Source organism: Bos grunniens, chromosome 18, assembly GCF_055505025.1.
Source record: "Bos grunniens cultivar Pamir isolate PY7600 chromosome 18, Bosgru_T2T1.0, whole genome shotgun sequence".
Lineage (NCBI taxonomy): Eukaryota > Metazoa > Chordata > Mammalia > Artiodactyla > Bovidae > Bos > Bos grunniens.
Window position 1 is genome coordinate 54,706,059 of NC_141182.1, and position 15,348 is coordinate 54,721,406.

Here is a 15,348-nt window from a genome sequence, read left to right on the forward strand (position 1 = left end):
CATGAATGCCCAGGACACAGTGACACCCACAGATGGACACACAAGACAGTCACGAGGGGGCATACATGCACTTCCACCTTCACCCACTTTCGGTTTCAAGACATTTAAAAGTTTCTGTTGGTTGAAAGAATGGCAGCCCCCACCCCTCAACTTAGGAGTGGGTTGGGAGCTGTCCGTGGTGCTGAAACACTGCAGCCAGGTGGAGTCGTCTCCTGACACATGCTCCTCACAGACACGTAGACAGCTGCTGACACGCTGACACGCTGACAAGGTGATACACACACATACACACACCTCTGCCACTCATTCGCTTGCAGACATGCCGTGGTCCCCTGACACCCAGTGACAACGTGCACCAGTTGACACTCTGACAAGTGTGTCCGCTTGGGACCCAAAAGGAGGAGAAGCCCAACCGGCAGGGGACAGCAAGAGGAACTGGAGCTAGATGAGGGCGGGGCTTCCTGAGGTCAAAGGAAGCAGCTTTAGCAGTATGGGATTAACAGATACACACCATTATATAGAAAATAGATAAGCAACAAGAATTTACTGTATGGCACAGGGAACTATATTCAATATCTTGTTATAACCTATAATGGAAAAGAATCTGAAAAAGAATATATATATGCTGCTGCTGCTAAGTCGCTTCAGTTGTGTCCGACTCTGTGCGACCCCATAGACGGCAGCCCACTAGGCTCCCCCGTCCCAGGCAAGAACACTGGAGTGGGTTGCCATTCCCTTCTCCAATGCATGAAAGTGAAAAGTGAAAGTGAAGTCGCTCAGTCGTGTCCGACTCTTCGAGACCCCATGGACTGCAGCCCACCAGGCTCCTCTGTCCATGGGATTTCCAGGCAAGAGTACTGGAATGGGGTGCCACTGCCTTCTCCAACATATATATATGTCTGAACCACTTAGCTGTACATCTGAAATGATCACAATATTGTAACTCAACTATAATTCAGTTAAAATTGATCATTTTTTAAAAAGGAAACAGCCTTCCTCCCCAGCCTGACATTCTGTCATCCTCACGCCCTCGTTTCCTGGAAACTCCACTTTCCCACCCCTCACAGGCTCTGATTTCACACCCAGTCTCTTTCTCATACTATCTCCCATTCTCTCATGCTGACTGGAACTCTTCTCTCTCTGTAGCATCAGCAGGACTTTCCCTTCCCTGAGTCCGCCTGGGTTCCTCTCAGAGAGAAGAATGTCTCTCGTTACCTCCCGCACTTCTATTCCTTTCAGTCTTCTTCCATCTCAGTCTCCAATCACTATTTCCCTCTTTTTTCTGGCCTCACCAGGTGACAGGAGGGATCTTAGTTCCCCCACCAGGGATCGAACCTGTGGCCCCTGCACTGGGAGTGCAGAGTCTTAGCCACTGGACCACCAGGGAAATCCCTCTTTCCCCCTCTCCTGATGGGCCTCTGTCACTCAGTTTCCATCTCTCGTGGCATCTGTCTCTAAGCCTGTGTCTTTCTGTCTCCTGTCTTCTGTCTCCCTGTCTTTCACCCATCTGGTTGCCTCTCTGTCTCTCTCTTGCATCTCTCCCCTCTACCCCATATCTCTGGGCGTCTCTCTTCCATCTCCCTGTTGATCCTGCCTGGGGTCAGCCCTCCAGCCTGGCTGTTTCTCCAGGCATCTCTAATTAGTGCCTGCCCATCAGAGAAAGGATGTGTTTCCCTAAACGCTAATTAGCCTCCTGCTCTCTGTCTCCTGAAACCACAGCTGGCAGCCTGGGCGGGGGCGGAGGGCAGAGGGTGTCCCAGCCTGGGGAAGCCGTAGGGGCGGGCGGAGGAGAAGCCCTGAGGAAGCCCGCGGCCGCAGGCGAAAAGTTGATTGGAAGCCGTAGACTACAATTCGGACTGGGACAAGCAGAAAGACAACTCCCTCCACGCCCTCTGCCTCGGGTGTGAGAGATGGGGCCTAGAATGGTGCTCTGGGCCCTCAACCCAAGTCAGAACAGAGACAGATGGAAAGGTATGGAGAGTCTGTGACTGAAATATAACCCGAGTCAGAGAGCTGGATCCCGGGGACAGAGATCCAGAGATGACACAAACTCTCCCGAGAACGAGAGACGCAGAGACGCAAAGGGAGAGGTGAAGAGGCAGGGTGAGCAGTGAGCAGCTGAGCTGGGAGGCCGAGCCGCAGAGGCTGGGAGGGGGAGAGGGAGGGGGCGCGGTGGGGGCTCTGCTCGGTGGGGGGAGCGTGGGCGGCGGGAAGAGGGAGACAGACGGGCGTGCGGGGGCGGAAGGGAGCGGGCGGGAGCTGGGATGTGAGGCTGCCGGCACGCGCACCGGGAGACTCGGGCATCTGCGCAAGGGGGTGGCCGGGTGTCTGGGCGTGAGAACAGTCCTGACTCTGCGTCCGTGACTTTGCATGTCTGTATGTGCCCGGTGCGCCTGCTGGTTCTGTCTGTCTGTCTACATACGTACGTAGCCAGCTCCTCTCCGGAGACTCGGTCTCCCACATCCCAGCCCTCCTTTCCCGTGTCTCTTCCTAGGCCCCCAGATTTCTACTCCGACTTTCCCCAAAGCCTCGCCTACATTCCCCCTACCCAAGAGCTCCCCTCCTTCCCCCCGCCCACCTCCTTTAGGCCACGCCCCATCCCCTTAGACCCCGCCCTCTTCCGCTGTCCTCAGCCTTTGCCTCGCGTCCTAGCCACGAAATTAAAAGACGCTTGCTCCTCAGAAGAAAAGCTATGGCAAAGCTAGACAGCATATTAAAAACCAGAGACATTACTTTGGCTGACAAATGTCTGAATAGTCAAAGCTATGGTTTTTCCAATAGTCATGTACAGAATGCAAGATTTGGACCATAAAGAAGGCTGAGCGCTGAAGAACTGATGCTGTTGAACTGTGGCGTTGGAGAAGACGCTTGAGAATCTCCTGGACTGCAAGGAGATCCAACCAGTCAATCCTAAAGGAAATCAGTCCTGAGTATTCATTGGAAGGACTGATGCTGAAGCTGAAACTCCAGTACTCTGGCCACCTGATGCGAAGAGTCAACTTATTGGAAAAGATCCTGATGCTGGGAAAGATTAAGGGCAGGAGAAGAGGGTGACAGAGGATGAGACGGTTGGATGGCATCATCGACTCAATGGACATGAGTTTGAGCAAACTCCGGGAGATAGTGAAGGACAGGTAAGCCTGGCAAGCTGCAGTTCATGGGGTCGCAGAGTCGGACACGACTGAGTGACTGAACAACAACCACTCAGACCCCACCTAGCTCCTTCTCTGTTCCACAGACTCGGCCTCTGCATCGAAAGGGAACTCAGGGCACACTCCTCCATTCTACCGGTTAAGCTCTCCACATCCCTCTCCCCAGGCCCCACCCTAATTCCTCTCGTCTCTCCTCACTTGGCCATTCTTCCTGGTGTCCCACTCTCTTCTCCCCAAACCAGCCCAGTTCACGCAGGACCCGCCCACATCTCGTCCCAACATCTTGACCCCACTCCTCACTCCAGTCTCCCCCCTTCTCTCCTTCATCCCGCCCCTTTTCTGGACCCTGTACCGCCTCCCCAGGCCTCCCCATTTCCAGGGCTCCATCAAAGCTCCACCCCTTTCTAAGACTGAGTGTGTTAGTTGCTCAGTCGTTTCCGACTCTTTGCGACCCCATGAACTCTAGCCCACCAGGCTCCTCTGTCCATGGGGTTTTCCAGGCAAGAATACTGGAGTGGGTTGCCATTCCCTTCTCCAGGGGATCTTCCTGACTCAGGGATCGAACCCCGGTCTCCCGCATTGCAGGCAGATTCTTTATCATCTGAGCCACCAGGGAAGCCCTTTCCAAAACTACGCCTCTCGGAGATCCTCCCACTCGGAGGCCTCGCCCCTGTTCGGGCAACGCCAACTCTCGACCGCACCTACTTCCAGGCCCCGCCCCCGTTCGGACCACGTCCCGCCCTGGCCCCGCCCCTCTCGCGGGCCCCTTGTCGTCTCCCTGGTTCGGCCGGCGGGCTCGCGCGCTCACATGGTCTCGTCGTCGCCGAACTCGAGCTCGCCGCACGCGTCCTCGTAGTGCACGCCGCCGCCGCGCGCCGTGCCGTCCACCGTGCGGTAGGGGAGGCGCACCGTGCCGCGCGCGCCCGAGCTGCGCACGACGCGCACGTCCACGGTGCCCATGCACTCGCTCACGTGCAGCAGGCGGTCCTGGAAGGAGAAGATGCCCGCGTGGTCGTCGTCCAGGATGGTGACGGTGGCCAGCAGCGGCGACACCAGCCGCCCCTTGGGCCGCCCACCGCCGTCGGGCTCGAACATGCCCTGCGCGTCGCCCACGCGCAGGTTCAGCAGCCGCACGAAGAAGTGCTCATCCTCCTCGAAGATGTCGTCGTCGATGATGCCGATCCGCAGCTCCTTCAGCGTCTCGCCCGGCTTGAACACCAGCGTGCCCTCGCTGCGGTGGAGGAGCGGGGAGAGAGAGGGGTGAAGTCGCTCTCAGGGCTGTGGGCCGGGGAGGTGTGGGGGGTCGGGGTTCAGGGTGGGCTTCCTGGAGGAGGGCGCCGCACCACCGGAAGAACTTAGAAGTATAATGGTGGACAGACGTGAAACATACAATACCGAGGGTGAATGAAGGTGGGCTTTTCCCGAACAGGAGATGCAGAGGGAGAACAAAAACCATGTAGGGGTTCCCTCCCACCATGGAACTCATCAGGAGTAGTGGCATTAAACAGGTGATGAAGGTGAGATCGAGGCAGGCTTCACAGGAGAAGGCTTAGTGGGCAGGAGACCTCCCAGCAGAGGGAACAGCACATGCAAAGTCTTAGGGTGGAGAGGGAGGTTGGAGTGTTTCACAGCCATGCTTCTTGAATCTCAGTGTCCACAGTAATTCCCTGGGACATCTTGTGAAAATGCAGATTGTGGTTCAGTAGCTCTGGGGTTTCAAGGCTCTGCATTTCTACTTAGCGCCCAAAGGACCCCAGTGATTTTGCAACATGGACCATACTTGGAGTAACAGGGACATAGGGCCCACAGTTGACATTGTCATACTTCCCATAAAAACCATTCTGTGCTCCCAGATATCCCCAGCAGAAAATCCACAGTCTTTAACTTGACTTCATTCAGTCATTCAACACATGCTTTCAGTGTGGGAACATGGGAACAGCAGTGCTGGAAACACGGGAAGAGCCCCATGGCACAGCCGTATCACAGTGGCACTTACACATCTCGGGATTTAATTACAGTCCGTTCATAATGAGATAGGTAATGAGCATCTGCTGTGTGCCAGGCACTGTTCTTAGTGTTGGAGAAACAGCAGCAAAACCAGATCAGAGAAGAATCTTTGCTCTGGTGGAGCTTCTGTTCCAGGGCAGGAGATGGGTAATAAAACATAAGGTAATAAAACAAAAAGTAAGGTGGTGATGATGCTATGTGGAGAAAATAAAGGAACAAGGGTAGAGAGTGCAGAGAAGGAGCTGTGTGAAAGTGGTCAGGGAAAGCTTGTCTGGGGGCGGGGGTGCCATCTGAGCAGAGACCTGAGGGAGGGAGCCACATGGAGGAGATCTGGGAAAGACTGTTCCTGTAAAGGGAACAGCCAGTGCAAATGTCATGAGGCACCAGTGGGCAGGAGTGCTTGAGGAATCAGGGATGCCAGTGTGGCCGCATCCAAAGGAGCAGGGAGGGAGAGAGTGGGAGATGGGGTGACCGAGGGAACAGGGGAAGATGTCATGGGGCCTTGGTGAGCCACGGTGAAGACTTTGGCTTTTACTCCAGTGAGAGGAGAGCCATGGAGGCCTCCGAGGAGAGGAAGGACATCAACTGGCTTAGGTTTAAAAGAGTGTCGGCTGTGTAAGTTTCTAAAGCACAAGCAAGATGCTCTATAATGGGCTGGGGGAGGGAACAAGGCCAAGACATTCATCAGGGTGAAACTTGGGCGGGACAGTGATGACTCTGGGGTGTTAACGAAAGTCAAAAATCTGTCATTTACCCCTCCCTTCCTCTATGGGGGAGGTAGAGAGACCCCAGGGTTCTGGCAGGGGTAGAACTGTATGACAAGACCTGGATGGAGGGAATAAGAGCTTCCCGTGGCTGCTGCCCTCAGCTCAGAGGGCGCTGTCCATGGTGGCTAAGGCAGGCCAACCTGCTCCAAGCTGCCTGTGCCAGCTGTGTGGTCTTGGGCAGTTAGGACTCAGCAGCCCTCTGAGCCTCGGTTTCCTCATCTGTAAAATGGATTTAATAATCCTGTCTTCCTCGTGGCAGTGTTACAAGGATTGAGTTAATACAGGGGAACTGGACATTGTCCGTAAAGGGACACGTGGGCATCATGTGCCTTCTGGCATGATGCCCTGAGGACAGCTGGATTCCTGCCAAAGTGCATCACGTGAATCTAATCATGAGGAAACATCAGACGAAGCCACACTGAAGATTGTTCGAGTACGTGGCCTATCGTTTTCCAAAGTGTCAGAGTGGGACTTCCCTGGAGGTCCAGGAGTTAAGACTCGATGCTTCCAGTGCAGGGGGCGTGGGTTCGGTCCCTGGTTGGGGAACTAAGATCCCACATGCCATGTGGCACAGCCAAAAGAGAAATTCAGGCCAAAGTGTTGGCGTCACCAAAGTCACGGAAAGACCGAAGGAGTGATCCAGATTGAAGAAGGCGAAAGAGACACGACAACCAAATATGCCAAGTGGTTTCTGGATCAGATGGGAAGAGAGGGAGGGAGTGAAAACACAGCTATAAAGGGTGAGACAAGGGCGACTGGGGACAGGCAAGCGTGGACTGTAGATTGGGTCGTCATACTGATGCAATCTTAAACGTCCTGCGTGTGATCACTGGGTTGGGATGATGTGGGAGTATGTCATCATTCTTAGGAGATGCATGCCTCTGTTGATGGGTGAATGGTCATGCTGTCTGACCCTCACTCTAATAAAGTGCCACCGTTATTTTTTTTTTTTTTCAAAAACAAGTTTATGGTTACCAAAGGGGAAAGGTGGGGGGTGGGTGGAGGGATAAATTAGGAATTTGGGGTTAACGTAGACACACTACTATATATAAAAGAGATAATCAACAAGGACCTACTGTATAGCCCAGGGAACTCAATATTCTGTAATCACTTACATGGGAAAAGAATCTGAAAGAGAATGGATATACACATATGTATAACTGAGTCACTTTGCTGTACAGCCACAACTAACACAACACTGTAAATCAACTATACTCATATCTATAAACTAAAAATTTAAAAAGTAAAGTAGCACCTCAAAACATCTATTATATATTGAAGAGCATGAATGCCCACAGGACAAAATAGGCACAATTGGTGAATATCTGTGTGGAGGTTATATGAAGGTTCTCCAGGCTATGTATTTGCAGCCCTTCTGTAGGTGTGAAATTTTTCAAAATAAAAAGCCGGGGAAAAAAGAACATGGGGATTTTAGAAACCAGGTTTCAGAATCATAGAAGGCTAGGTTCCCAGGACTCATATTCCAACACTGGATGCACAAAATCTGAGAAGATGAAAAATCTTAGAACCATCAGATTAGAGATGGGCTGGGGTCCAGATTAGAATACTAAAACCTTGGAATTCTGGAATCTTAAAACCTTCGACCCTTAGTGTGTTAGGATTATAGAGGCTTAAATCTCAGAATCTTGGAAGAGCTGTGTCATTTGGGGGTCATAGAGGTCATTTTTAATTTGGAGAAACTAAAACCCCACAGAACCACCCTTAGCCTAGTGATGCCTGCAGGCAAGTTAGAAAAAGGTATCCTTTCTTCAAGACACTCTTTCCATGAATCTGGAACTGTCATCATAGACACAGAACTCTACAATGTCCACTATGTGAATAGCACTTCCTTAGACATGTTGCTCTTTTGCAGTGTACAACCTCAACAACTGTACATGACAGTCCTACCTGCCCAGACTGAGGCAGGAACTTACCCAAGGAATAGGGGGCAGGGCTAAGCTGGGGCTGGAACTTCGGTGTCCTCCTCCCAGTCCTAGACCTAAGCTGCCTTGATAAGTGATGCCAGGCCTGTGAATATCAACTGGGTTGGGAGAGTAGAGACATATGGAAAGGTGTCAATTCTTCCTAGCTCTGGCTCCACCACTGAGCAGCATTTACTCCTTCACTTCAAACATCTCCTTCCCAAGGTCATTTGCAGGTGAGAAGGCAGCCTCTGATCCCAGCAAGTGATACCTGTACTCACTTCCTTTTGCAAAGGCTTGGGGTTTTGATGAGGGTGATGCAGACCAGAGGTGCAGGAGGAGTGGAAGGATGAAGAGGTGGACTGACGGCAAGCCCTCACATGGTGAATGCCTGTTCTTCAGTTGAAGGAGGCTAGAGATGTGGGATGAGGGGAAGGATGAAGGGAGGAGGTCAGGGGCGGCCAAAGGGGTCCCATGCTACGGGAAGACAGAACAAAGATATGTGAACAGTTCAGTTTCAACTTAGTAAGTGAAACCTATGAGAAGATCAGCCATCAACACTCTCCTGTATCCTGCTGTATTTTTTCTTCACTCTTCTCACCACTCTCTGACATTTTAATACATTGAATGTATACTTTCTAATGACATGTCTTTCCCAAGAGAGTGTCAGCTGTGTTAGAGCAGGCAGGGATTTCTACATCTTTCATTTATTGATGGTCTCCATTGCCCAGGTTCATTTCTGGCACAGAAAAGACATGTGGTACATGTTATTATTACAGAAAACCATGGGAGCTGGGCTGGAGGAAGCACAAGCTGGAATCAAGATTGCTGGGAGAAATATCAATAACCTCAGATACTCAGATGACACCACCCTTGTGGCAGAAAGTGAAGAAGAACTAAAGAGCCTCTTGATGAAAGTGGAAGAGGAGAGTGAAAAAGTTGGCTTAAAACTCAACATTCAGAAAACTAAGATCATGGCATCTGGCCCCATCACTTTATGGCAAATAGATGGGGAAACAGTGGAAACAGTGAGAAACTTTATTTTTTTGGACTCCAAAATCACTGCAGATGGTGACTGCAGCCATGAAATTAAAAGACGCTTGCTCCCTGGAAAAAAAGTTATGACCAACCTAGACAGCATATTAAAAAGCAGAGAAATTACTTTGCCAACAAAGGTCCATCTAGTCAAAGGTATTGTTTTTCCAGTAGTCATGTATGGATGTGAGAGTTGGACTATAAAGAAAGCTGAGCACCAAAGAATTGATGCTTTTGAACTGTGGTGTTGGAGAAGACTCTTGAGAGTCCCTTGGACTGCAAGGAGATCCAATCAGTCAGTCCTAAAGGAAATCAACCCTAAATATTGATTGGAAGGATTGATACTGAAGCTGAAGCTCCAATACTTTGGCCACCTGATGGGAAGAACCAACTCATTGGAAAAGACCCTGATGCTGGGAAAGATTGAGGGAGGAAGAAGAAGGGGATGACAGAAGATGAGATGGTTGGATGGCATCACCGACTCAATGGACATGAGTTTGAGTAAACTCCGGGGGTTGGTGATGGACAGTGAGGCCTGACGTGCTACAGTCCATGGGGTCACAGAGTCGGACGTGACTGAGCGACTGAACTGAACTGAATGGGAGACTTGTACATCAGTTAACAAAACATACTGTAAACCTATAATTCTTGAAAGAGTGTGGTATAGACAGATCTATTGCACAAATACATAAAGAATTTTGTGGTCCCATGAGGACACAGAAGTTAACTACCTTGTTTACTCTTGTCTGTTGAACCCTTAAAAAAATCTGGATGGCAGATGAATAAAAAGGCCCTACTGTATAGCATAGGGAACTATATTCAGTGTCCTGTGATAACCGTAATGGAAAAGCATATGAAAAAGAATACATATATGGATAACTCAGTCACTTTTCTATACAGCAGAAATGAACACAATATTGTAAATCTACATTTCAACAAAAAATTTTTTAAAAACCTCTGGTGCCTAGTAAGTGCACAGTAGGAATAGCTGGCTAAGGTCACAGTTCTGCTCAAAGAGGGGTGAGGAGAGGGACTGACAGTGAGACATGGGAGGGTTCAGAAGGCGGGTGGCTTTACGGTGGAACCAAAGATGCAGAGGCAATGCGGACACCATCTCTCTTCTCTTGACCCCACTTTGTTTTCCCCCACAGCACTTGCCATCACCTGATATTTTTGTATGCTTCATAGTTTATAACTTTATCACAGCTTAAGGGTAGGGACCTTAGCCGTCTTGTTCACCGAGGTACACCCCTGGCACATGTAGTAGGTGATCGATAAACATTTTTAGGACTTCCCTGGTGGTGCGGTGGGTAAGAATGCACCTGCCAAGGCCAGGGACATGAGTTTCATCCCTCCAAGAAGATTCCACACGCCCCGGAGCAGCCAAGCCTACTCGCCACAACTCCTGAGCCTTCGAGCTGCAAGTACTGAACCCTGAGCTCCTGGGGCCCGTGCTCCACAAGAGAAGCCACCGCAATGAGAAGCCCGCACACCGCAACCAAGAGTAGCTCTTGCGAGCCGCAACTAGAGAAAGTGCCTGCAAAAGCAACAAAGACCAAGCGCAGCCAAAAAAAAAAAAAAACATTAATTTTTTTACTTTAATAGTGGTGTGGTGGGTGGGGCACTGGTTCTACCAGGTCATGATGGTAGAAACACATCATGGAGCTATACTAAGGAACACAGAGCAGGGTCAAGCACAAGGCACAGGTGTATCATGGACCTGGGAGCAGCAGCCCGCGGTCAGTGGACAGCCACACTGTCCGTCTTGTCCAGCAGCCTGTGCCAAATGTCTAGAATAGTACCTGGTACAAAGTAGACTCTCAGGAATGAATGAATCCAGCAAGTCCGCCCATCGCAAAGTAAGGATGGGCACCAGACGCAGCCAGGAGACGGAGGAGCCTGGAGGCTGCTGGACGGCGGAGCCTGTGACCCGCGGACCGCCAGCTCTCCCTGCCCACCAGCCTCCAGGAGACCCACCTGTACTCGTAGTCCGAGCCGGCCTTGGCGGAGCCGTCCTCCGTGCGGTAGTCCACGTAGAAGGTGCTGTTGCCCTCGCCGCCCTGGCAAGTGACCGACAACAGCACGGAGCCGCAGTTCTCCAGGCAGTGGTAGAGGCTGGGCTCGAAGAAGATGCGGCTGGCGCCGTCGTCCTCGTCCTCGCCGGGGCCGTCGGCCGGGGTGGCCCTGCGCGAGGCGTCCACCGCGTGTCGCCGCAGCACGTTGCCCGCGCCGGTCATCAGCCGCGTGGCCTGGATGCGGTAGAAGGCGCGGCTCTTCTGCTGGTGGAGCAGCGCGTAGTAGTTGGCGATGCCCACCAGCTGCTCCAGCTCCTTGTCCGGGTGCTTCTGCTTCAAGTCCTTGAGGATCTGGATGACCTCGCGGCGGCTGGCGTCCAGCTCGCGGGCCTCGGCGGGGCCCGGGCCCAGGCCGCCCACCTCGCCCGGAGCCTCGGCGCCCACGAACGTGCCGTCCAGCTCGATGCTCTTGGGGGGGTCGCCCTCGGCGCCGATGATGATGCCGCTGCGCGGGTCGGTGCGGTAGCGCTTGTACACGTACTTGTAGAAGAGCAGCCGCTTGTCGGCCATCCAGGCGAACACCACGCACACCGGGAAGAAGACGAGGGTCAGCAGCGCCTCCCACACCTGCGGGCGGCCGCGCAGGTCAGGACCGCCGCCCCGGCAGGGGGCGCGCTCGCGGCCCGCCCGCCGCCGCCCTCCCCAGCGCCGGGTCCCTGCCCTTACCCGAGTTCCCTCTTCTCAGTCTCTCCCCATCCGGCCTTCTTGCTGTCTCTGCCTCCTCCCTCTGTCTCGCTCCTGTCTCTCTTCATCTCAGCCTCTCCCCGTTTCTCTGTGTCTCTGTCTCTCCCTCCATCTATATCTCTCCCCTCTGTCTCTCCCTCTCTCTGGCTCTCGTCTCTGCTTCTCCCTGCCTATCCCCATCTTTCTGGCTAGGTTGGTCCTTATCTCTTTTTCTCCCTGCCTCCAGTCTCATTCTCTATGTCGGCTGGCTTGTTGTTTGTTTGTTTAAGCTGTAAAGGTATTTATTTATTTATAACTAATATTTATTTCTTTATTTGGCTGCACTGGGTCTTAGCTGCAACATGCGGGATCTAGTTCCCTGACCAGGGATCAAACCCACGCCACCTGCACTGCAGAGAAAGCCCCGCGTCTTAGCCATTGGACGGCTAGAGAAGTCCTTAATGTCAGTTGGTTTTCTATCTTTCCTCCTCTCTTCCTTTCTGGTGGCCCCTGTCTCCTTGTCTCCATTGTCTTTTATATCTTTTTTAGATACCTACCTCTCTTTCCTATGAGATTCTTCTCTGTCCCCCCTGCCTTCTCTCTTTATGTCTTTATGTCTCTCCTTCCCTCACCCTTTTTGTCTCTCCTTTGGTCGCATCCATCCATCCATCCACTGTTTGTCATGCTGCTCAAGTGCAAAGAACACAGACATCCTCAGCCACCACCACGTCAGGGACACGCCCCACCCTGTGGTCCCAGCCCCTGTCCGGGGTAGTGCTGGTCTCTCTCCATCTTTTTTCTCCCACCTCATTGCCCCTCCGCCCCTTCTCACCCGAGATGCCTCCACTTCTCCAAACTCCACCCATCACCCAGGGTCTGCTCTCTGCTCACGTCCCCAAACTCCCCTATTCCTTTCCTCCAACTCCTCCCCCCGCCTCCACCAGTAAATACAGCCTTTGCCAGATTCTCCTTCCTTAGGATTTGTTTGGCCCTTAGGGATTGGACTCTGACTCTAAAAGAGGCACAAGTTTGGCTCATCGTCTGACAGCCTCATAAAGCAAGTTCTCATGTTTACATGCTACCTCCCCAGAGAGACAGGGCAAGGCTGAGTTTAGACCCCGGTTCTAGAAGAGGGATGCCTGGCCCAGGCTCTTATGTGTAAAATGAGCACATCCCAAGACTGAATGAGCTCATGCACTCCTAGCACTAAGCCTTGTCAGTTACTGATACGTGGAAGATACAGAAAATGTGAAATTAATGGGATCGTTATTACTAGTGGGCTTCCCAGGTGACTCAGTGGTAAAGAATCCGCCTGCCAATGCAGGAGACCCGGGTTCGATCCCTAGCTCAGGAAGATCCCCTGGAGGAGGCCATGGCAACCCACCCCAGTATTCTTGCCTGGAGAATCCCATGGACAGAGGAACCTGGCCGGCTACAATCCATAGGGTCACAAAGACGCAGACACGACTGAGCCCACGTGCACTATTACTACGTTTATACTGCTGTCACCATGTTACTATTGTCTTGAGCTCTGTGCACTTTGGGGCTCAGTCTGCCCATGGTCTGGCAGAAGGCACATACAGGAAACATCCATCAATACCTGACAGCTCTCCTTGAAATATTCATGTAAAGATGCATATGCCACCTTTCTCATTAAAGATAAAGAAGAAAAGATTAAAGAGCATTTACAAATCGGATGGCCCCAGAGGTATCTTTAAAATGAGCCTGGTAAGGAAAATATCTTTAAGCTCTCATTTCACAGCCCCTTGTCGCTGTGTTTACTGCTGGTTCAGAGAAAAAGTAGGACTTGGAAATAGTACAACCACACAAAGCCACCGGCAGCCTTGTGAAAAGAAACTGAATTTTCCACGCAAGCTGTAAAATGAACTCTTGCCTTGCACTCATTGAACTGGTCAGTGTCTATGCTGTGGGCGATTCTCTCTTAATCAGAAGCAAGATCTCCAACACCTGAGATCTGCTTTCTTCCCTGCAGGTAAACAAGGTGATTCTAATAGATTCACATCTGCCTTCGAGGGCACCCACTTGTGGCGCAGGGGCTAAGACTGCACTCCCAATGCAGAGGGGTCTGGGTTCAATTCCAGTTCAAGGAACTAGAGCCCATATGCCACAACTAAGAGTTCGCATGCTGTGACTAAAGATCCCGAGTGCTGCAGTCAAATTAATTAATTAAAAAAAAAGAGGACCTCGCTAAAATCAGAAATGAAAAAAGAGGACCTCATTTAAAGAAGAAGTGCTTCCCTGGTGGTAAAGAATCTGCCTGCCAATGTAGGAGACATGGGTTCGATCCCTGGTCCAGGAAGATCCCACATGCCTCGCGGCGACTAAGCCCATGCACCACAACTGTTGAATCTGTGCTCTGGAGCCTGTGCTCTGCAACGAGAAGCCACTGCATTGAGAAGCCCACCCACTGCAACTAGAGAGTAGCCCCCATTTCTGTGCAATTAAAGAAAAGCCCTTGCAGCAATGAAGACCCAGTGCAGCCATCACAGAAAACTATTTAAAAGAAGAAGAACCAATGGACTAGTCTAATCCCTTCCATAGTTCAGATGTGTAAACTGAGACCCAGAGGGTATGGGCTTTGCCTGAGGTCACACAGCACTTCCGGAGAAAACCCTGAGCCAGACCCATCTCCTCCCTGCCCCCGTTCAAAGCATCTAGGAGGGACTGGCATCATCTTGATCTCATGCCCATTCTTTCAGTTATTTCGTGAAAGCATTCCAGAAGTCTGGTCTCCATGTCACTCCAGAAGGGATCCTCCAGAACCACTTCTATACCCAGACCTGTGGCATTTCACACTGTTTTCCCTGTGATGAGCCAGCTCCTTCTCAGGAGAAACCTCCCCCCTCCTAATCCCACCTCCTCCCCACAGTGTCTAAAATCCATTTCACAGTTTTGGTGTAAATCCTTGTCACGGACCACTTGGACAACCCAAGTCAGGATAGCGTCCTTTTTAAAATAGTGCCTGAAACCGTGTGAAGCATCGTCTGTACTTTTCACCTTGGCAGCCAGGAAACTCAGCACTGCAGTCAGGAGTCATAGGAACTGTCTCCCTTCCTCCCTCATCCCTGTCTTCCAGTGCTCCACCTCCCTCTTTTCCTCACTGTGGTTTCTTCCTTCCTTCTGCCTAGATAACATCTGCAAAGAATTTTTTTACCTCTAACTTTAGATCTTTCCTGGAAAGAAACTATAGCTGGCAAAACTTGACAGATATGTCTAAGTAGATTATACACTTGTATAAAGGAATCCTGGGTAGCCTCAAATAAATTATGCATGTGTGTGAGAGAATTAAGCCAGGCCCATGAATAAATTATGCAAATGTAGGCGGCAATCGTGGGGCTGTGGGAAATAAATTAGGCGAATGTTTTAAAGGAGACTAAGCAATAGGCCCGTTAAGACACTGGATAAATGAGAGGCAAGTGATTATGTGAATGTGAGAGTAAATTATGCAGCTGTGGTTCTAAATTTTTTCCCATTAGTGGAATAAATTATGCAAAGTGGTCTTTTCAGTGGGCTGGGTTTATGCCTAGGTTGGACTCGATATGGGTGTGAATTACAGTGAAGTGGTATAAATCATCTCAACGTCAGCAATCAATTATTAATAATGAATGAACTATGCAAACCACGACTGCATATCTGGCAAATACAAAGCTAGATTATGCAGATGCAAAGTCCATGCGCAAACTATGCAAATTGCACCAAGTGACTC

The 15,348-nt window shown here is 51.1% G+C and overlaps 1 protein-coding gene across 2 annotated transcripts in view; it reads right to left on the reverse strand.

Annotated features, from left to right (window-relative positions):
* The window catches only part of SLC8A2 (solute carrier family 8 member A2), a 34,273-nt gene that overhangs the window by 13,206 nt on the left and 5,719 nt on the right, over positions 1-15,348 (reverse strand). For both annotated transcript variants that reach the window (XM_086353337.1, XM_086353339.1), the window contains exons 3-4: positions 10,861-11,525; positions 3,961-4,383 (exon numbers count right to left, since the gene is read on the reverse strand). In XM_086353337.1, coding sequence (XP_086209463.1) covers positions 3,961-4,383; positions 10,861-11,525 — 1,088 coding nt within the window. The remainder of the gene's footprint in view (positions 1-3,960; positions 4,384-10,860; positions 11,526-15,348) is intronic.